The 24,328-nt window shown below is 39.9% G+C and overlaps 1 protein-coding gene across 2 annotated transcripts in view; it reads right to left on the bottom strand.

Moving 5' to 3' along the window:
- Positions 1 to 14,533, bottom strand: part of MARCHF8 (membrane associated ring-CH-type finger 8) — a 69,931-nt gene extending 55,398 nt beyond the window's left edge. For both annotated transcript variants that reach the window (XM_054382479.1, XM_054382480.1), the window contains exon 1: positions 14,438 to 14,533. In XM_054382479.1, the coding sequence (XP_054238454.1) occupies positions 14,438 to 14,533 (96 nt within the window). The remainder of the gene's footprint in view (positions 1 to 14,437) is intronic.
- Between the last annotated feature and the right edge of the window lie 9,795 nt (positions 14,534 to 24,328).

Below are 24,328 nucleotides of genomic sequence, written 5' to 3'. Positions count from 1 at the left end.
ACAAACAAGGCTGGAGGGCATTTCAGCAGCCAGGAATACACGTGAAGGACTAACAGACTTTAAGCCAGCAGATGTTTCTCTAAGCGTATGCAAATTTCACAGTGAAAAACAAGAACTGAAGATTTCACCCTACTTTTAATGAAATTAGCACCAGCATTGAAACTCTGTAACAAGTGTTAAAAAGTACCACTGTAATATCCCATGCTTCCATGGAACAGGCAGAAAGACAGCAGTACCTGTGGATAGGAGCTGACTTTTGGTTGCTGCATGTGACTAATTCAAACACTTGTCACCGCAACAGTAAATTCACAATGCTGCAAAGCAATATAATGCTTAATGCTTACCCAAGTACTGTGAATGTCACTGATGTATTTAGAAAACAAAGAGTGAGGAATAACAATATGGCTTGAAGATTTTTTTTCTCAAAAAGCATTAAAAGAAAACAAAGGGGAAAAAAGCAAACCAAATCCTCAAAAAGCACTGCAGAATAGAGAAAATCAGGTGACTGAATGGTTGAACCTGATGATCCTAAAGGTCTTTTCCAACCTAAACCATTCTGTGATTCTAAGAGTCTATGAAATGAAAAGGCCAAGCAACTAAGGGGCATACCGAGCTTCCTAAATGGTTTGATTTTCCATCACATCTTGGCCCTTTTTTCTGTTTGTCTGTTTGTTCGTTTTCCCTCAGAAAAATATTGCTGAGTTCAGAATAGTGGATTGCACAGAAGCTGCCCCCAACAAAACTGCACATGTGAAGACATTTTCTCTAACATATGAGAAATCTTAAGAAAAAAAAGGTAAAAATGGAACTTTGTTATAAAGAGGAACTCTAAGAGCTTCCTCAGAAGTTCCTCAAGCAAACAAACAAACAAAAAGTGTGGAGGCAGAACTGGGCTGGGCAGAGACTGAAACTGAAAACACTTCAGGAGGTAAGCAGCTGCCAACAGTCCTACTCAGTGTGAGACTGGCTGTACTAAGGGGAGTTCAAAATGTCCATGAACCTAGGAGCAACAGCAGTGTTCTCTGCTGTATCTACATTCAAAAGGAAACAGAGGTTTACAGATAAGGGGGGGGAAATAATAGAGCAAAACAGAGTGGCATGGACATGATACAGCAGGAACCAAAGCTCTGAATGGAAGAGCAATACAGCACAGCCATGCAGGTTGTCTGTCTTCCTTCCTAGCTGCATTCACAGGAAAGGCCTTGTTTCCCATGGAAACTGTAGGCTTCTATACTTTAGTAAGTTCATTCTAGGAACCATTAGAAAGCATCCAAAAGGCTCCAAAACATACAGAATCAACAGTGTAAGAGAAGGCTGTAATACCTGGGCATGTTAACCATTTCTGCAACCCTCCCTGCAAACTCTTGCAGAAGACATCTCTCACACCAGCTGAACTCAGGATGTCACTAGGAGAAGGTGTTGTCTTGCTACAGACATTCTCTCCCCATTTCTTTGAGGCTTTTTTTGGGGGTGTGGAAGGGGTGGGGTGTTGGGTTTTGGTTTTCCCCCCAACCCTGCCTATAGTCACCTACTAGCATTTCCCTAGTAGTCTGGGTTAGCATGGCAAAATTCCCATCTTTATTATATCTGATAGATCTATATCTATTTCTTTGCCCAACTGTTTCCACCTTAAAAAGGAACAAATTATATCTACAGAAAACATGTTAAATGGTGAAGACCTGACTCCCAATAGATCTGAAGGTGGCCTTGTCAACAAAGAATCAAATGAAGATGTTCCTCTGATTGTTGCCTAGCCAAGCATTAGTCAATATTTTCACTAACCATCTGGAAAACATTAAAAAAAACAAAAAAGAAAATCAAACAGCACAGGGAAGTTGCTGCTAGTTACCTTTACAGGTGACAGGGTGGAAACTTAGCAGGGTGGTAAAAACAATGAGTCACATAGCCACTTCACAGACACTGAGCATCTGAAATTGGTTTGGAGGAAACCCACCTGCACTCAAACTATATTTTATTTTCACCAAATCAAAGTGACATGGGCTGTAACTTTCATAGGATTCAGCCTATAAAACAGGAGTATAGTAAAAGTATTTAGAAAGTTGCAGCAAAGTGACAACTGGAGATGAAAACCTGTGCCATTCACCCCTACAGCAAGTAGAGATCAGTTTTACTTCTGAAGTCCAGCGAGATGACAACTGGAACAACACCAAATGCCTAAAACCAAGAGCGGCACAACTTGCCTTGCAATTAAGACCCTTGCATTTCTTTCCATCCCTCTCTCCCTGCAAACATTTTCAGTGCTGTACGAAACAGCCCACTGGAAGAGATTCAATAATTTTATCTGCAAGTTTACCTAAAAAGTGGATGGCCTAACTTGTTTGTAACACACTGATAGGTCCAAAATCACAATGTGAGAGCTTGTTTCAACTGATGGAGAAAGTCACCAACAACCAGCAGCTGGGACCTAACGCCAGAAAAAACTCAGAATTAAAAAAAAAAGTTGAGTGTGATTTCTATAAACTGTGATGCTGGCTAACATCTTACTACCAAGTAATATAGAAGATTTACCCTTCATCTTTAAGTCAAGGCTGGAAGCTAAAATGCCTCCTCTAAATACTATGAGTTAAGGGTTCAATGTACATTGGATTTACTCACCCCTCTAACACAGGTCGTTATAAGTCAGACGTGGTCTTCCTTGCTGGCCTTCAACATCACAAGCTTCAAAGGAGTCATTAAAATAAAACAAGCCATTCTCAGCCAGACTGGTGGGAAAGGGTTTGGGGGTGGGAAGTGCTGCTTTTATGCTGCTGACTTCAGTTAGGAACCAGGACAATCAGCCCTTTATTACTAGCGCCTAGAAAAACATTAATATATATTTATTTTCAATACCTATGTTGTGATTTGTATACTAAAAAGTTACATAGAGAATGGATGGGTTTGATTTTTTTTTAATTGAAGTTACATAGAAAACAGATGCCTTTTTTTTAATTTTAATTTAATCTGTAATACAACATGTCTTTCTCTCTTCTTTATGAACTTCATCATTGTATGATACAGATTTTTTTATTTGGCAGTTGGGAGCAGTAAGTCCAATAGTCAAGGTTTTTGTACTAATCACAGATGAGAATCAGTTCAGTTCTATTCCCAGCTGAAATGGGAGAGGGCATCTTACATTAGTTTAAGCACAAATTAGCACTGGCAATACCTACTGGCCCTGATTTGCAAACATTTCTATTAACTGCACTAGTACTTCCCTTTTAAGAGTTCAACTCTAAACAGTTACAGTTTAAAGTTTGCAGGTACACAGCAGCTGTTCTTCCCTTTTCCGAAATGTCCCAACCTTGCTCTCTGAAAACAGAAACATCCTATTTAAGGGTCATTTCCACATTTCTGCTTATGGTGTTTCAGTAACTCCAGTGCCTCTCCCAGTACCTGATGCTTGTCAGCAGCCAAAGGGGAAGTCACACTGCAGCATTTCATGTGAAACCAAGCTGTTAACTGCTGTTACATTAACCAGCTCAGAGAAATTAAGATGCAAAAAATACTGTATGTTTCACTGGGTTGATCAAGCCTACTTTCCAATCTTTCCAATGTGCTTTCAGCCATCTGCATTCCAGTAAGCATAAGTAGAGGCTGCAAGGGAAAAAAAATCCAAACCAAACTCTTTCCTATTCTCTGGGATCAATCAAATGTTTTCAATTTTGTTATGCATAAAAGCTGAAGCCAATAAACATTACGTAAAGCCACTTCCTGAGGGAAATGTTCAGTGATGCTTCCAACCAAACAATCCAGAAGCCACCTCCTCTGGCATCTACTGCTTGGAAATAGTTACTAGAAATAGGCAGGCAGCTGATTGCAAGAAAAAAAACTCAAGAACTTTACAACTGACCTGGAGATTGTGCATCCAGTCAGAGTTCACTAAAACATTCCCTGTTCTGAAACTTTCCATTCAAGAAAAGCTACTGATGTGTTACAAGGCTGTTGCTTGACTACTTTAAAGGAAAAGTAGAAACCAGTGTCTTAGTTGGTGTTTAAGAAAGGCAGATGCAGCTCCTACAAAAAAAAAATTCTGATCAACATGTGGTTGTGAGATTTAAAATACAGTATATGAACAGAAAAGAAAGGCTAAAGAAGAAAGAAAACAAAGGGGGGAAAAAAGAGAAAAAAAAAAGTATTGTGGACTAATCCCTTCCATGGGTTGTATGGTACAGTCTGGCATCAACATACACTGCAGAGGTGAGAGGACACAATTCTCTTGTGTGTCATCTATCCCTGTAGGGCCTCGGATGACTTACAGATGTGCCTGATTTTATCTGCCCTGAAAAACCAGAACTGAACTATGGAACTACAACTTTCTATTATATACAATCACTCCCCAAACTCTAGCGAATTCACAGAGATCTGCCTCTTGATCCTAGTAAGTTTCATCTTTCTCTACGAAAGGTTAACATTCCCTTACAAAAAATCCAGCATGGGAGATGCTTCACAATAGCTCAGACTTTATAGCTACCTCTGAAATGAGTCCTGGTACTGGCTGAAAAGCTGTCCTGAGATAGCATAAAAATAAGAAGGGACAGCATGGGATACCACTCATCTAACTCATTTATTGTTTTCCTAGTGACAAAGTACAGAAGGATATAATATTGACTCAGAAAATCCTTGCTCAAAGAATAACCTGCCTCTGCACAGATTTGCAGCATAACACAGGCAAATTTTAACATCCATTTTTGACAGTTCTAAGAAAACTAACCAATTAAATGGCTTTGTGGCAGAAGGAAGACCAACTACAACTGTGTAGGCTAAGGAATTGAAGCATGAAGTAAAGCAGTGACTGCTAGCACATGAGCTGGGGAAACAGAGCTGGAGGATGTTGAGTAGCTCACATAACAGCTGGATGCTGGTCTTGGAGGAAAGCAGAGACTCCCCCTCAGTGTCATGATCAAGGGTGCTGGGAAGTACTGCCTTACACAGGTAGTCCCAGCTTGCAGATAGGCATCACGTACACTCTAGCTTTCTACCAGCAGTCTTAACCTCTAGCTGGAGTGGTAGACAACCTCTTGTTGTCAAATGTGACAGCATTTAATTATGTAGTTACACACTGTTGTCTCACTTCCTGGGCATACCAAAGCTTGTCCAAGAAGGTTGGGACAAAGGGTAAATACAGTACTGTTACGAACAACCCTACATAAATATAGTAATGATGATCAAAATTAGCAAAGGTGCACATAAATCTGTTTCCTTTGTGGAAAGATCAAAATGTCTATTAAAATTGTGGATATTTTGCACAGGTGATCCTGCCTGAAGAGAGCTGCTAGTAATGTATAAACCTAAAATATGACCTCTGCAGTGCAAGCTAAACCTGCAGCAGAAGAATGAAAGAATGAATTGAAAGACTAGTGAAAAACACATGGTTCTGATACTTCCCTCCACATTGACAAGATCACTGTGTTTGTTTGCAGTAAGAATGTAGTATGGAGGGGGTTACAAAACCACAACTGAATTACAAGCACAAAACAACTCTTGGTCTTATGCTCTGCAGACTGGATGATATACTCTCACATGCTACAGTGTATCATCTAAAGGAAAAACATTTGGTACAAACAATGTGTTAAAGAGTCACTAAAAAGGAACAGAACACATACACTTTAGAAAATTTTTTTTTTTCCTTGAAGAATGGGCTTTAAATTGAAAACAAAGGCAAAAGAAGTGCTTTGGCTTTTATATGAAGATACTGTAGATTGCTAAGGTTTCATCTCATATTGCAAGTATATGAGTCAAGGAGAGGTAACAACTACAAAAGTTTGCTTACAAGCTACTTCAAGAACATCAAGGAGCAAGTAATTTTCACACCTAGAACAATTTTGAGTGTACTTTAAAACAGAAATTGAGCCAAAAATTCTAGGTTTGTTAAGATATTAAGCACAATCTACTTAAGTGAACACAACCACACAGTAGCTCCAATTAACATAAAGAATGAATCTGAGTTGAGAATTAGAAAAAAATCTGACTTTTTAGTGATAAATAGTCACAAACATTTCTATGTCTGTGAGATCTAAATTAGTGATTTTCCAAGGTTTAACTATTTAAGAGTAGGAAATGCAATTATACTTCAAGGCAGTAAGGCACACGGGAAATCTGTGTCTCTAAATCCAGCTTTGATACAGACTCATGTATGTTGCACAAACAATTTAGATGTATATCCCATTCCTTTACTATAAGGTCTCTGAAAAACCTGAGCATAAGGCACAAACTTATTACTGAAAATGTTCTAATTTTAACACTATACCAAAAACTGCTTCCACGTTCACAGAATCAGAGTATATAAATATCTGTACTAAACACACACACTTGCAGGTACACTGACAGATATGTAGTGTGCACATGAAGCATTTAGCAACATGGTTTAACACTCCTGACTCCAGGAACACCACAGATACTGCACCCTTAAAGGACACGGTAGGAACAAACAGTGTTTGCTTGGTGCAGGAGCAAAGCCAAACGCTGCAGATGCGAGGACAATTCTTTCCCTGATCCACACAGCCAGCTGTGGTTAGACCCAGAAGGAACCAGGTGCAGTCTACATCCAAGCACATGAAAAAATTATAAACTGGCCACTTTTACTCATTCGTATCAACATCAAAGTAGTGCTTATTTACAGGAAGAGAGAATAGTTTTGTAAAATAAACTGAAACCTCCACAAATAAGTGATCCCATTATTCCCTTTGAGGATATCAAAATTCAGTTCTTGACTCCCAGAAAATCAGATTCTGAATTTCAGCCACTTACCTCACAGAACACACATTCAGGCTTGTTTAGTAATCAAAGCATACTTTGACAAGTGGCTGTCATGATAAACCTGTATAAGCAACTTCCTTAAACTGGAGTAATGTCTGCTGCCAAAGAGCAGTATGTTTAGTAGCAGGTGAAAGTTACCACTACTGGGACCAAGAGAAGCTGAAAGGATCCCAAAGGTGGATTTTGTTTCTAAGCGTGAGAACTATTGACTCAGAAGGTAGTACTCCTAAGAGCTTAGATTTTAGCAAAGCAAGGAGGAGCAGTTTCTACAGAGTAACCTCCCCATGCCCCTGTCAAGAATTCTTCATAAATGGCCTAAAGGCCAAACAGATTTGCACCCCTGAACTGAGGTAATTCTAAGACTGTGTGTAACTATTTCAAAAGTTAAACCTTTAAATCACTGGGGTGTAGGGTTTAAAGGGAAATCAGCAACTTGAAAGCTAGACACAGTTTCCAACACTTTGAAATACTTTAAGTGTACCATACCACAGCATGCCTCCTTGGTGAAATTGTTAGTCTTTGTTCTCCTCAACAACAAAAAAATCCACAAACCCAAAAGAAGCTCAAAACAACTCAAAACCCAGCCTACTTTCAGTATTTCACCAGGTAAAGGAACAGACCTATCTGAAACAGCAAAACACAAATCCACTGACTATGCTTCAATGTATGAGGCAAAATACCTAGCAGGAGGGAAAAAACTCTGAACTTCTGGTGTCTCTCATTTAATAAACATTTAATAAACAAATAAGTTAATCAGTTTGTAGCACTTTAAAGAAATAGTACAGCCACTGGATGACGAAAATGACTTCAAAGTACGATTAGGGCCTTGACTTTGTCTTTGTGGAACTGCAATGATTTCAGTGGCACTCTGCACCAACAGATATTTATATGCACATATAGCTCAGTGTAGGATTACGTTTGACACATGCATCTCATTAGAAGGCAAACAAGCAAGCATGCTTCTGTCAGGGAAAGAAAAAAACAGATAAACTCTACAATGACGATCTCAGACCCAGGGGTCCCTTTATGGAAAGCTGTTGCACATTAACATACACTAGAAACAGAACTGCAAAACGTCACCACCAAAGCATGCTTGGCTATCAAGTAATTCAACAGCACTAGCACTTGTTCTAGAAAATCATATTTTTCAAAGAAGGAATCTCAGCTGGTTTCAGTGAGCTGCTAGTGAAAACTAGACAGAGATTGTGCTAATATCAGAGAGGTGGTTTAAAAATTTAGGTTAATACAAGAGCTACAGATCATAATAATTAACTCTAACTTTCTGGTCTAGAGACACCAAAGCAAGGAGTTCACATGCAATAAGTAGAAAAATCAAAACAGAGATTGTATATAAATGAGTCTAATTATAAGCAAACAACAAAACCTGAAACTTCCAAAGTTCCTTCTCTGAAGCATCAGTACATAAAATGCTGCTGTATTAATTTCTGTTAGTTTTTATAATGTTTACTGATTTTTTAAAAAGAAAGGGTTTTCTCCTCTTTTCCTTCAAATCCCTTTCAGAAACCACTTCTCAGCTTGCCTTTTGTAATTCATCTCCACTCAGAAGCCATCTGTGCCTTTCCTCACACATGCTGTACACACTCCAAGACAAACACAATGCAAAATCAAATGGCATGATTCAACTTTTTTGTTCTTAGGACTGTTCAAGCAGGAGCAGCTCCCTCCCACCTCAGGCACTCACACCACTGCCATACACCAAGAGGTTCACAGGAGTAAAGAAATAGGCAATGCTCTGAGAGCGTGTTTGCAAGAACACCCGACAGCAACTGCAAAGTGCTATGCCCAGAAAGGGTTTGATGCAACTAAGTTATGTTGCCTTGACAAGTGGGGTGGTGTTCAAGTGTGACAAATGCACTTGTGGGGAAAAGGGAGGCATTTGGTGTGAAACATTTCCTGAAGCAATTTTCCTATTTACCTAGTGCTCTTCACTAGAGTGTTTACCTGCTAAAGGTAAATGAGAGTGTGAGTACATTCAGGCACCTGGTCCTACACAGACATGTACTAGAACATCTTTTAGCACAGAAGTCACCCACGGAAATACCACACTTCCAGCATGACATCATTGCTGCAGGGATACAACTTGAAAGGATGTTACAATTGCCTCAGTCACTTGGTGTATTCTCAAATGGCAAGGTCTGGTAAATATTTCTACCTGCTTCTAGACTGCAGAAATGAGAGCATTTTTACTGCAGCTCTTAAGGAGTGCCCTGTCACAGGTTGTGTGCTGTGCCAAAAAACCTAGCTGTTACTTTTTTAAAAGTGGGAAATGGGAGATCAGCTTCTTCTGAGAACTGCTTTATGACCCGTTGAAAAACATGCTCAGTAAAAGCCAGGGTTTGAATTGTGAGGAAAGGACTCTGCAACTCCCACTTGGAGGCTAAGGCTATAAGCAGTACAGCAAGAGACACATTCTGTTTACCATGTAAGAGTCTGAGGATAGTCAGACAAAAATTCTTCCATAGTTAACCAGTTTCTATAGAAAGCAGATTTTAAAAAGCAAGATGTCAGGTCCAGTGTTAATATATGACATAGCTACACACAAACAAATCAGAGTAAAAGTACTAAGGGGTGAATTTCTCAAAGGATTTGTAGCATGGCTGCTTAATGAATGATTTGGTTCAATGGGCAAACAAAACCAAACGCACACACACAGAGCCTGACAAATGCCTGAGTATTTGGATCAAGTTCAGGCAGTCACAGCCCACATTCATAGCTCAAAGTCCAAAAAGTGAATGGAAAAGGTCACAGAGTGCTTATGTACCTGAAAATAGCTTACAAAGTGTCATGACGGCCTCAACAACACAAAGCATGCAATTTATACTGCACTACTGATCTATGATTAAAAAATTCTTGCAAATGCATCTGCTGGGTTTTTTTTCTTCTACAAGTGAGTCCTGCTTTTCCAGTAAGCTCTGGCTTATTCAACAGTCCATAGTGTTTTTCCTGCTAAAAGATGCAGAACATTAATTAAGAATTCAGAAGAAATTTAGCAAGATGCAGCACAATGTACTTCTCTTGCTGTAATTTCATCCTGATAAATGAGACAGTCATAGTATCTCCAAGATGACAGCTTTGAAAGGCACCTGGGCATGTTTGAGATCATCACAGCATCTCTGCTGAGCACATATCAGCCAGCAATACTATAATACACAGTGCTTGGAAGACAATCAGGTAGTTCCTCTAGAACAGAGGATGGAAGAAAGTTTTGGTTGATTAAGTGGACTAGGGAGTTTAAATTTGACTAGAATATTAATCTGCTTCTGTGATAAATGCTATGTGATCTTTGACAACACCTCAGTATTGCTTCCCAGGTCCAAGCCATTGAGAAGAAAGAGTACTACACACCCAAAATGACTTGCACCAACATCTCATGATCTCTCATTCAAACACCGATTCTGTCCAGCCCTGATCCACTTATGAGATCTTCAGAGATCATAGCACAGGAAGCTATAGTTAGGAAGTTACAAATTTTTAGAAGAGCAGCATAAAAGCTCAGGGAGCTTTATTCACAGCAGTAATGTTTACTGAGAACATGTGGTAGACAGCAGTCTGCTTCAGCAAGTGAGGCACAAAGTCCTCAAAGAGGCAATGCTGTAAGAGAACAAAACATGAGCAACACCTCAACCACATGCTGGCATCAGTTCTTCTTTTCCAATCCAAATACTGAGAGCTGATAGCTTTTGGATATGTTAGGAAATATCACTGCCAGCACGTTACCCACCAGACAGGGACAGGGGTGGGTTGTAGCATCTCTCAAACAATAGACTCTCCCTTAAATCAGGTAAGTATGAAGCTATTCCTAGTGAAGGATAAGTAGGAAGCTAATGATGGTTATTAATAGCCCTTAAAGCTAACAATCCATCTGAACTAAATGCAAGAGTAATAATCCCTTTATGACCTTTCCTCTTTTTACTGGGGAAATGGACGAAGTTTCACGAAGGACTGCTTCAACCAGATTTCAACTATTTTAAACCCTGAAAATTACACTAATCTCGATCAGAATCTGCCAAGCTCTGCTATTTATACATATCACTGAGGAATTAAAACAGAATTCAGTAGGATTCTTGCCCCTGACTTCCAGAAGTATTGAATCTACACGTTAATCTTCTATGAGGCATGCGTAGGGACTACAGATCACCAAGGCTGAGAAACTGGATAGCAGTGATAAAGGCAGTAAGAATTTTTTTGCTGTTCTTCACTGTTAGTCGCAAATCATTAGCCCAGAAATCTTGCTCTTATAGCAAGGAAAACTGTTACTAAAACCAGTCAAACCTTAACCTGGAATACAAGAGCTACATCTTGAGCAGAAGCATGAAAAAGAAGACAACAGTAAGAGATCTGAACTGCACAACTTACAAATTTTTCCTCTGTACCTCTACCACAAATGTGCATAATTGAACACATACAAAATCACAGAAGATAACAGAAGATGGTAAAAAGCATCTTTCTTCTGGTGGATAGCACAAACACCAATTTTTCACAGACTAGTGAAGTTCTCTCTCCAGACACATTGGTACTTCATTTTCTGTTACTATGCTTCTTGAGCCTTTCCTATGAAGTACTTCTTATGATGCAGGTACAAGCCAAAGCTCTGGTTTAAGAAAGAAAGAACAAAACCAAGGCAAATTTTCACTTGTTTACCTTGGCTTTAGCCAGAGCTTGGTAATGAACAGGGGAGATAGGTACGAGTTGTCTCATACTACAAAGCACACAACTGGCAATGTGCTTGGGCAAAGAAAACAGTCTGGTATTATAAAGTAAACCTATATAGTTTTTTTACTAAGATAAATATCTTTGAAGTAGTGATATTGGTTTTGATTGTGGTTTGGGGTCTGTTTGATTTTGTTCAGACTGGCAAGCAGCTTTCCATAACTTGAAACACTTTAAGACCACAGTGTACATGTTTAAGGTGTGTACTGTTGTTCCAAGACAGAAAAGGTAAGGAGTGTTTCTATTACATAGCATAGGTAAGGCAGAGTTGAATGAGGTCTTGAATAATCTGGTCTAGTGGAAGTTGTCCCTGCCCATGGCACAGGGGTTGGAACTAGATGATCTTTAAGGTCCCTTCCAACCCAAACCATTCTATGAATCTATGACTCATGGCACTTGAATCAAACTGTAAAATGTTGCACTTGCTTCTGAAAAACTACTGCATGTTTTTGCAGAAATCCATGAGGACTTTGTCTAGGGCCAGCCACAATATGAAGAAGTAACTGTGAGCTGTGTTACACAAAGGAAAGTTACACAACTGAAGCATGAAAGTACAGAAGTTACATTGACTTTGTGCTGAAGTTACAAAACTGAAGTACAAATGCCTTCTCAGCTTTACCTTGTGTCTTCTTGTACAATAGATGTTACATAAAGCACAAAATCTTCCAGAACTGCTCAATAGATTTGCACAACATGGGATCATGATCATGTTCGCTCTGCATGCTGCTCTTTATCTAGCAGTGGTTTCTCTCTCAAAATATAAAATAGGCAATTTGAAGTAATTCTAATATGTTGGTGATAATCTACAATTTCTGTTGCTTGCATACTTTAAATATGAACAAAACTCACAGTCATGGTCAGTGGGTCCTGACTGGACCCAAGAGGTGACAGGGACTGACTAGCAAGTAGCCTTAAATGTCCTGATGCAGTACAAAAATTAAACTGGATTGGTCAAAGTCAAACCATTAACAGCTTGACTGCCCTCTAGCTCATTTGTTAGATCCAATATTAAAGGTTAACACTGGAAGCAATGCAGTTTTCAAGAAAGTGGAAGAGTATAGAAGGGCTTGCATGCACAGGAGCAGCTGCAGTGTCAGTACAGCTGTGCATCAAGGACAGGAGGCAGTTCACCCAGCACTCCAGCTATTCCAGCTGTGATTTTGGCAGAATACATGACACCTGGGGAATGAGTAAATATGATGACAGAGACAGGAAGAACAAAACTTGAGTAACATGAAGTGTTTCCAGGTTAGCCTAATCTATTGCTTGTGTAGTTTGAGACCCCGTTATTTCCTCTGCAGTTCTGCACATATTTATTTGAATATTCTGTTCTGTTCTAAATGTCCAAGGCATGAAACTACAACAGCAGCTTGGCAGGGGAAATGACCCAAATTTCAACAAGTTACCCTTAAGTAAACATAGGTGAGCTTTGTTAACACTGAAGCTGCTGTGTCAGAAAAGAACAGGTTTAAGAAACACAAGACTCCCATTTCTGAGCTAATTTTGTGGTCTGAGTTACCACTGATCTTATCAGCCTCCTAATCCCCATCATCCCAGGGTGGGCAGTTAACTCACAGCACTGCCCTGCACTTGGCAGAAGGGCTGTTTCACTCTTTTCCAACACATACAGTTTCACGTGGAAAGGGAAGAAACAGCAGAGCCCTCTTACCTAGACAGCTGTCCAGATACTGGCTATATTTAACACCTGGGAAGTGAGAGATTCCAGCAGATACCTGAGACAAGGTTCTTTATACATTTAGAGCATCTCACCTGTGAAAATAACTTATTGCCTAATCCTGGCAACCAAACCCAGCACTGTTCCAGCCTAATTAATTACTGGCTTAAAATCTGAAGGGCTAGAATCCATTTAAGAATGTTACTAAGGAGAAGACTGAAAAAACCCCACAAGAATGGGATAATTTATTTTTACTGACTCAACAGTGACTTTGGTAGGTGCAATGTGGACAGTTGACAGGTAAGAAGCATAGTCAGGACAGATGATCCCAGCACATCAAAAGCAACTTCTTTAATCCTACCCAAAGTTAGTCTTAGTGAATCCCTTTCTGAAACATGAAGGTGCCCTTGTAGTCCCATACGCTTCTTAAACATCCTATCTATAATTACTACCACCCTAGATCTCCTCAGAATTAACCACTGCTGAGCAGTTTGAAAAAAACAAAGTTCTCTTGACCCGACTTTGTGTTAAGCAAGAATAAAGAACCACAAAGAGATTTCTGTGGAGACAATGCAAAACTCAATGCATGATGCACACTCAGGTCTTTTGGCTGGATCAGAGACACTGTTTGGGGCAAATAGGGTTGACATGTGAATACTAAGCTATTAAAAATTGTTAAATAGCCTATCAATTAGATTCTATTAGACCTGTGACTATTAGATATTTCAGATATTTTTCCATTCCAGCTCTCATTAACACCACAAGACCTTAACATAATTCCATTCACACACATGCTCCCAAGAATACCAAAACATACCTCCAGGGAACAGCACACTAAGTATACAGATGGGTATATAATTGTCTTCTTTCAGGTATTCCATTCAACAGAAAGCACAACACAGCTGCTAGATGCTGCATAGGAAAATATGATGCATGACACATCCCATATTGTATTTCTTTTAGAAAGGTAAAAATACACCTGTAAGAGCTTCTGTGACAATGGAACCAGAGCCATCATCCAAAATCTCCCTTGAATTCTGATGCAAAATAGGTCATAGGTTGCATTTTGCAGAAGTTACTCAACAACAACTTCTGTCATTTTGCAGCCAGCTAGCAAACACAAGAGGGAAGAGGTAATTTGGTAACATTCATCTTGACTAAAACCAGCAGTCCTGCAAGGAGTTGGGGCTCTAACATAATCAGGTCTGATTTGATAAGCCCTGTCATTATATACTTAGGTAAGTTCCTGTAAAAATCAAGTATATCTGACAGTACCTGTTCCTCTTTTTCTTTGGTCTTGCTCCTGGAGACTCTAGAAGAGGTAACATCCTGAGCTGGAATGACAGAGATTTGATGCAGTGGCATGTTCATCACACCGCCTTGTGTGGTCCTATCGTTTACAGGAAGGAGGCTTGAAGGCAGTGCTCATTCGGTGCCATTGTCAGGCCTTGCACCTAAAAAATAAAAACATTAGATGATGATTAGGTGAATGCAACTATTTCTAAATCAAAGACAAACCATCAATTGGACCAAGATGTACCTCTTATTTTCTCTCTGGTTTCTTAACAGGAGAGAGTTTGGGTGAGAAAAGACATAAGAATTTTAAAGAGCTAGAACTAGACAGAGCATAATTTATGCAAACAAATAAATAAATTATCAACCAGTTCTGAAAGTGGTCTGAGAGCAGAGCCAGAAGGCAGGGATCCCACTCAAGTCTGCATAGATAGTGAGGCAGAAGAGCAACTCTCCAAGGTGATCAGTGGGAGTGTGCAACTTGGAGGTACAAAGAGCAAAGCTCATGCAGGTAGCTTCCTAAACTGCCAGCCTCACCACACTAGATCAAACTACCTCAGACATCATCCTGAATCAGGCTAAATGCTGTAGTATTGGTTAAGAAAGAGTCAGTGGCCTGCATTTGACTTCTGACATTAACATAAACAAGCATCAGCTAGCAACAGGAACATGCATCACCTGAGCTGTTCCTTTCTTAACATTACTCGAAAATACTCATTAGGAACCTCCTGGACTATACACACTTTATCCTCCTTTCACTTATACAGCAGGGAAGCATTACACATAAGAGAGACAGTGTTATTACCTACAATTAAGACAGTGATAGATGTAAATTAGCCAAAATTTGCAACACTAATTCAAAAGGCAGGTGTAATTAGCCATACCTTTAATGGTAACAGCAAAATTACATTAAATAAAAAGCTTTTTGGAGCATGTAGAATCATGGAGTGTTTATTGTGGCAGGTTACATTCCAAAATGAGAGACAATCAATTGTGCTTAAAGAAACAATTAGAAGGGAATTAACACAGCAGGGACTATACTAAATAGGGGAACTGGATGATGCAGTCTTCTTCTGTTTCCATAACATATCAGTTTTGTTTGTATTTGAATCTGTGAAAGCAGAAAACAAATAGGGAAATGCCCTATATGCTGCCTAACAATCTGGGAGCAGTACAGCCTAATACTTAGTGCATACCCTTAACTTATACTGCATACATTTTAAATTGAATATTTAATTACTTGGAATTTTAAAAGATAAGTCCAGCTTCCCAGGTTCTTGATTCTGCAAAAGATGCTGCTCTGGTTCTATTCCTATTAGACTATACAGAAGTACTGCAGTTGTATAAAATGAAAAGAGGACCAAATCTTTTGACTGCTCTTGATTAAATGGAAAAGAAATTTAATTACATATCCCAAGGAACTTTGTACAGGGAATGGTAGTTCAGTATCCCATTTGCACTGAGTGGGAAAGACTTATCAAAGGTCATAGAACAAGTCACAAGCAAAACCAAAAAATGCAGACAGTGCCTGCTGCTTTCTAATCACACAGTCCATTTGCTGGTTGATGCTATCTGCCGTTAGATCGTTCAGCCAAATCCAGAAGCCTTGCTGTCACATGGTCAGGATTTGTATTACTTCCATAGATGCCAAGGTAGTGTATCAAAAAGGAGCATGAAAGCTTTGAAGGTAACGTCTCCATAATTTCTAGGCATCACTGATTTTAATAATACAAGCAATAAGGGCACTTTCTTACTGGAGGACAGAGGGAAACACGGGATTTAGCAGCACTACTGAATCTCAGCATAAAGAGAAAACACTTGAAACTCCCCTGGTCTTCCACACTGCTGTTTAGCTGCATCCTCTAAAGAAACTGAGACAGAAAAGAGATAAATGGGGCCTGAGGCAGGAATATCAAATTGCAATAAGCAAAGCAGGAAGGGAAGGTATTTTCCCAAGAAAACATAAGGAAATGAAATCCAGAGAATGCTAAGCTCCAATGAAAATATGCCAGGTAATATGTTCTGTGCTACTGCCAGTGACAGCTGAGCCAAGAGGAAGGAGACGGACCCTGCTCTGTATCCCACTCAAAAAGGGTTCCGGGCTGGCAGGCAAGGACATGTTATTAACATAAAGAGAACAAGGAAAATTATTAGAAAACACACTTAAACCCCTCTGATGATTACAAACAAGTCAAACCAGTTTTTCTGTAGGTACTTCGAGGATAGTATGTGTTAGAATTCTTTGAAAGAGCTCAAGTAGAATCCAATTAGATATTCAAGAGGACATGAAACAGCCCTCCTCCAGTAAAGAAGCCTGGCAGATGCTCTAATAAAGACTGCCTCTGTTCAAGGGTGGCTTAGGAAAAGCATTAAACTTAACCCAGATGCCAGAGTGTAGCATTCCCAATCTGGAAGGTCCCTAATGACACACACACTCAAAGCTTGTCCATATCAACTTGAAGCATGTTAACTCCATAGTGTTGACTGAAAGATAAAGTCACATGAATCAACAGACCATCTGCAGTACCAAGTACAGACAAAGATACCAGAAAAGCAATCACATTCATCACAAAGCAAATTATGACAAGGTCTGCTCAGGATGTTTTCCACAGCTAAATTACCACCACATGCTCCCTGATCCAAGGGTAAGGAGTTGGGCACCTGCATTGAGGGATACAGCCTTCAAACACATCAGACTGGGGGCCTACCAAAAAGGCCCACAAGGAAGAAATATTAAGGCAAGGGGACTACTCCTAGCTAATCCCATCTCTTCAAGACTCCAGTTAGATGTTCACACCATCCCTCACACAAAAGGAGGGTTCCTCATTAGAGCAGCACCTCCACCCAACAGTTGAGTACATTCACCCAGGAGGTGGCAGATAAGACTCAACTTCCTCCTCCCTTGTATGGTATTTGGTTCATAAACCACACATGCAAAGGAAGCCCCACAAGCACTCTGCTCACAGAGGAAGGAATTTGCAAATCCTCTTGTCTGGAAAGCTGAAGTGATCATGATATGGTGGGACAGAGAGAGCATACATGCACTAGTCAGGTCCTACTGGGAGGCCATCTGCCCGTGAAGGAGGCAGAATCCTATTCTCCTCTTGCTCCCATGGCTGTTCACATATCATTCACTGGAGTAAAATACTTAAAGAAAACCTCTCTTAGGAGTTTGGGCATTCAGCCAAATAAGCCAATAAGCCACAAATACACACTATTGCTCTGTTCCAAGGAGGTTTCTTGCAAACTTGCCTGGGGTACATGGGAATGCCAGAACAGAAGACAGCCTGAAGCTCTATAGTTAATTCCCCTTATCTATAGCCACACTGGCTCCTGCAGTCAGCCACCTTGTCATTGTAGAGAGCCTTCAGAAAATGATATAATTTCAAAAGACAAAAGAGGTCAAAATCCTGACCTCAAAGCCCATAGGAGATCTTAGTTCAGTGGAGCTAAGACTTCACTCACCCAGGTAGTCCAGTTTTTCTTTCTGAAGGGAAAGCAAAAGAGTAACTAAAAACGCCAGCAGATACCTGGAACCACATCAGCTGTGTCCTCATTATGTTTCCAAAACCATGAAGCTGCACCAAGAACAGTCAGATTCAGAGGAAATGAGACAAAGGCGGCAGCTGGGGGGAAAAAAAAAGGGGGAGGGAGGGGAAGAAAATCATGCACATGACTCCAGCCTGGTGGCTGGGCCATTCCCCTCAGCAGTACCTCTAACAACAGAAACAGAAAATTAGGTTCTCATGGGTTATCAGCATTAAATACAGGAGAAGGGTCAACCAAAACCAACAGGTAACCTCACTATAGCAGAACCAAGTGGGAGGACACTTGAAACCCACGATTGCATCAAAGCAAGAACATCCATCAGCCACAAGATGAACCTAACAGTCTGTAAATTGCTGGATTGTTACAGTAAGAAGAAGCTATTCCATGTCCCTCACCTGCCACCCACCCCAGTTTTGTTGCCCATTACACTTTCCAAAACAAAGGCTAAACTGCTCTTTGCCAAAGAATCCCAGCTGGACTGGGGCAAATCAGCACAAAGTATAGTTTCCTGTCTGTTGTTTGGTATCTACCAGAAGCTAAACCCATGCAGTATGAACTGTTGATTTTATTAGGACACTTACACTTCACAAAGTCCGCCATACATCTGTAGCATACAGCATATGCTGGTGAACTTCAGCAGAAGCTCTGGAGCTGCAGTGGCACTGCCTGCAGATGTACACAGGCTTTATGAAAAGCATTCTGAGGATGTGTGTAGGTGTGTACACATGCTTTGCATTACTCATGGGAGGGGGAAAAATAGCAGTCAAGTATGTCAGTTGCTTTCCTATTTAAAGTACAATAGGTATTCCAGATTATAAAAGAACCTGTCACTATGTGCATGAATAAACCCTGGAACCTGTGGTAGTAGCAGGATGATAGTCCCTAACTGAAGGGAATTGGAAGGAATTTCACCCATGAGTCATTTTGGTTTGCCCCAAGGCTTCTTACACTTTTCTTCAACTCCCCTAGCCCTTGTTAATGACAGTGAGCTGTATCACATAGGTCAGTGGTCTGATAATTTGTTGCAGGGTAGGTGGGTTAAAAGTAAAGCAACAGACTGCTGCTGCCCAGATAATCCAGACACTGCAGTCCTGTGTATTGCTGTGGCAATCCTGCTGTGGAATGGATGCGATTTGTGGACTTTCGGGGACCTGCCATCTGCAGACTGGAAAGTGCTACCTTCAGGCTTTGTGGATCATCACTATGAACTCTAGTCTTCTGAAACTTCCCTTGTATGCAACATGAAACTTGACCAACCTAAACAGGAATGGAAACCCTCTGAAGAAACCTCTGACTGTGGCTAGATGGTGTACCATCTTCATCAGCTGCCTTACTTTCTATTAATGCAGATTTGGAATCTATTTTTCTGCTGGAGGTCTTGATATGAAATCTGAAACCCCATTAAAAAAAAACCCAAGAAAAAAAATCTTTGGGATTTGATTTATTATTGTTGTTCTGAAGGTATCAGAAGTCCTCATCTAGTGACTAGCAAATCCATGTGTGCATCCTAACTTTCCTTACCTCCCCTTATATTTCAGTTAGATATAGCTAATGCTTACTTTCTGTTCACTACGTTTTCCATATCTGCAAATATTTCCAATCCTATTATCTTGTGTTGGCTCTAGTTCGAAGCTTTATTTATTTTATTTTGAGCTTGTCTGGACTCCTCCCCTACTAATGTATCTTACATAATCCTTTTCGAGAGATGACAGATGTGCATTTTAAAAAAAAGAGGATCCTGCATCTGTGTTTCATTTTGTTTTACTGTAGCTTAATCAGTACTTTGTTAACAGCATTATTTAGGAGATGTTATCGAGCCTCATGCACTTCATACGCATTTGTTAACTTGACAAAAAAAATCTAATCAAGGCAGCTTGTGAGAGAGAAACTAGCACTTCTCCTGCAATATCTTTCACATTTTAGAGTTAGTACAACATTGTAAGTGAAAAGAACACTTGTACTCAGACCAGGCAGATATAATTCTGGATTACTGCTATTTGCAGATATGCCTCTGTCCATATATCTTGCTTTGTTTACTAGCTCAGCTGCAATTTCTCCCTTTATTGTCTCAGTTCCTCCTTTTCTCCACCTGCTAGTGCCCTAAAAAATAACCTGCTTCAAGACTTAAAAACATTTTTCTTATAATAATTTTAAAAACCCCCACATATTATGTAACTAAAAGACAGGCTTGGAAAGAATACAAGAGATCTTTCTGCATGTTACCCGTGTTGCTTTTGAAAGTTTCTCCATGTACAGTTATATATAACTGTACACTGCACACAAGGAAATAGAACTATCTGCCAGCTCAGGCTGACTCCTCTCAAAATAATAATATGATTGCATTTACAAACATTATACAACTAGACAAACAAGCTGTTAAACTACAGCACCAATAAATAATAGTCCTAGAGCTCTTAGCAATTCCCTCCCTTGACTTCAATGGAAGATGAGCAGAATCTGCACCTCTGAAAAACAGATTCTTTGAAATCTGTCCCCTTCAAATCACCTAGTAAGTGCAATTATGAATTAGCTTGCTAGCATTCAGAAGAAAACGAATCTCACTTCCCCCTGCTCTGATAACAAAATAACAGTCATTGCAGTCCCTTGAGGAAAAAAAAATGTTGTCTGCTTATGCTACTAATAGCAATTTAACTGCATCAGAAGCATCAGTGATAATTCCTGATGACCAGTGGAAAGAAGAAAGTGCCAGGCACTCTTCAGACACATGGGCAGTCAGCTCCTGCTACATCACTGCTCTGCTAGGTAATATACATTTTAAAGTACTCTCCTTGTATATTGGTTGACGAAACAGCCCATAATAACATCAGCAACAATCCCTATGATGGTCTCTATAATAAACAACAAGGAACAGAGGTAAAGCAGAAGTTCCATTCACTACACTGGGAAGCCGTAACAGTGGGGGCCTGGCAGAGGTCAACAGCCAGAGTTGTTGTTTCCTCTTCTCACAAGTTGCTCTACTTGCTCCACTGAAATTCCAAGGCCATTTGCATAAGGGAGTGCTACTCATATTTTCGCCTACATAATCACCACTTCACCTCACTCCTTCACATGAAACACATCTTCCTGCCCTGAGGTGCTTCCAAACAGAGTAGGTCTGCCTGGTGAATCACACCTCAAGCTGTGAGTCTTTACAGCTTTGCTGTACGCAGGATGTAAGATCACAGCACACAGGGGACTTGCCTTGTGATCACCCTTAGCCATGATCCCATCAACTCCCACAATGGGTAGAGACTGGCTTCCTGAGACATTAATGCCCCCCTTCAGGAGAGGCATTATTCCCTCCAACTTAGCACTGAAGCCACCCTGCAGAGCAAAATTTAGACTGTCTTAATCACATGGCTCAAAGGAAATTTTTCTTAAAGATATGGATGATGACTTGCTTCTTCATAATATTCATGATTAGATAACAACATGCTGCAGTACCATGCCTAGTGCTACAGTTTTTATGAAAAGCCATTTTCCTTTTGATGTTACACATCCAAAAGCATAGCACAGCAGTAACCTACATGGATTCCAACACAGTGTGCACCTGAGGCGTCTTTTCTTTACTAACCCACAGAAACAGCTAGAGAGAGCAGAGGTAAGGTTTTATACAACTTGAAATTCTTAAGTTAAAGGAATACAAAACATGTCAGGTTACTGTGAACAAAGGTTTAGGAATGGCCCACTAAGATTGCCAATGTTAGTCCCCTGCAGTTGTAGATCACCCTGCAATCAGCACAGAAGTGTCCACGGTACAGCCACCAGACACAAAACACACCCAACTCCACCCTATTCATGGACAACATCCAAACCCCACAAAACTATTACATGCCAGAAATGATTGTATCTGATGTCAAAGACAAGGCAACGCCCTAGACCTCCAGAATAATACCAAATCTATTGGAAAAAATGCACACATGATCACTATGATTTGTCAAAGCACTACATATGATCAATGATTTTTAAAAGAAATGGAACCACATACAAACCACTGAGAGAAATCTGCACCAACATATATTTGCAAGCAAATTTCTAGTCTAGTACACAAGTACACATGTTAAAATCCATAATTTATGATCACTTCCCATTCTCTACCAAATTTCTTTTGGGGTTCGTGAAACTCTAAATCGGTTCTAAAATCCAGTGTGGGGTGATGGGAAATAATAAATAAATAATAATTTTTAAAATCACTCTCTATTTTTATCTTCAAAATTAATAAAGATTATTAAAAACAAATGCATGACTTTACACTGAAGACAACAAAAGCTTGTGGTTCTCAAATAGTGTAAATATTTACAATGGAAGATAGCGCTGAAACAAAACAATCTCATCATTGTTCAGTGAGGACATTGCTAACATTCTGTATTGTACACAGATAACAATTATGCATTTTTAGGAAAATCCTGTGCTGCATCACTTATTTTCCATTATATCAGAGGCCAACAGTTGTAAAAGCTATTTATGAACAAGTGCCTGAGCAGCATTTCTTCATTATTGTTTAACTATTACCACGCAAAACATTCCTCTTAAGACAAAGAATATACTATTTGCTACATGATTCTGTGTTCTGAAGAAGTATGAAATCATTCCTTCTTTGTCTCTGGGTAAATAAAAACTTTCTGAAGTGGTGCATATAAGAATGTATTTTTTGAGTGATGAGTTAAATGCCAGTTAACTCTTTACTTACAGGCTTAAGTTACAACATAACTTTTCTCTAGAAGTCTAGATTTCTCAATCATTATGATGAACCTTTAAACTCTGAGGAAACAGCTGCAAAGAACATTCTTTAGGACTTGCACAATGAAACTGGAGAGCCCAAATCCAGTGTCTTCAAAACGTCAAGTGTAGAGTAAAAAGGGCAATGTACCAAGCACCCTGTACCCGATTCTTCCATTAACATGCATGACATCAACAAGTTATGTCTTCAACCATAATTTCCCACATTTTAAAGCAATCTGAACTTCTGGTGCAGAAATCATTTGCTATCCCCTGAAGTAAAAAGTTTTAAATTTTAAATAAATTTTAAATACAGAGGAATACTGTAAAAGTCAGTAAAGTATAATAGATTTCAGAGAGTGGTTTTACTGGGAAGTATATTCAGGCACAGCATGCCTACTTTATGTTTTTTTGTTTTCATCCTTTTCTATGCTGATACCTTTGCCAACATCCAACAAGAACCCCCTCTCCAGAGGGCAACATGGGAAGGACCAGCTCTTTGAGCTACATGAGAACTTGGGGGTGCTGAGCTTGCGGCGGGCCACAGCCCTACAGACATAAATGTCTATCTTTAACTTTATTTCAACTATCACCAATACAAAGGTGTGCCTGCTGGTTGTGGATCAGGAAGGCAAATCATTAAAGTTCTTCAGTTCAGTTCAGTCCAGGCACTTCTGTGCTATGGAAAGATAACAGCACTTCTGCTCTCCAGGCTGTCTCAGCTGTACAGATGGCTTCTATGAGGGTGGTATTGTTCTTTAACACGGCAGTGTACAGTACCTAGCACAACCAAGAGCACAGACTGAAGTGCTACAGTAAGATAAGCAATAAGAGTGGTACACATCTGAGTCAATCCTTCAGTTACACACCTGCATCCTCACCAAAAATTGCCAGATCTTGATTTTAGAGAGTTGCTAGACATGTAAACATGATATTATTTCTCATCAGTTTCAACACAAACACTATGCTATGAAGAGTTTAAGAACCTCTGTGTCACAGCATTATCATTAAAAAGTAAAGTTGTGTAAAGCCTACAGACAGAATCCAGGTCTGCAAACAGAGTTAATTCCCCTCCAGTGCCAGAACAGCCTCTTCCAGCTGCAATCTTATCATGGGATATGTTGTGTGGTTAAAAAGGCTGCACGTGCTTTTATCACAAGTGTCCCTGGTGTAGTTTAAAGGCCAAGCAACTGATTTCAGAGGGCTGAAAAACAGCCTGGCTTCCTTCACCCTGGCTACCCACGCCAGCACTGACACCAGCATACACTAGCAGTAGAGAAGCATCAGCATAGTTTCCCTTCATTAGGGTGTTATTTCATGCGAGTGTGCTGGCACGTGTATGTTGGTTCTGCCCATCCTCCCCCACAACAGTACTCTGTGCCACCCGAAAAGAAGGCACTGGCATTACTGAAGCCCATAGACAAGGCATTCCTTACCACTGTCTATAAAGGACCATTCATCTCCACCGTACCTAAAATAGCCACTGGATGCAATCATGAGATGAATACACGACTGTGGATTCATTTAAATCACTGCCTTCCTACACAGAAAAGACACCAATGCCCAGCAGTTGTATCCTCACCCATTGTCCTCGTTCTCAGTTCA

This window comes from Indicator indicator, chromosome 7 (assembly GCF_027791375.1).
Source record: "Indicator indicator isolate 239-I01 chromosome 7, UM_Iind_1.1, whole genome shotgun sequence".
NCBI lineage: Eukaryota > Metazoa > Chordata > Aves > Piciformes > Indicatoridae > Indicator > Indicator indicator.
Note: the sequence above shows the minus strand (reverse complement) of the source record. Positions and strands in the feature narration are given on the sequence as shown.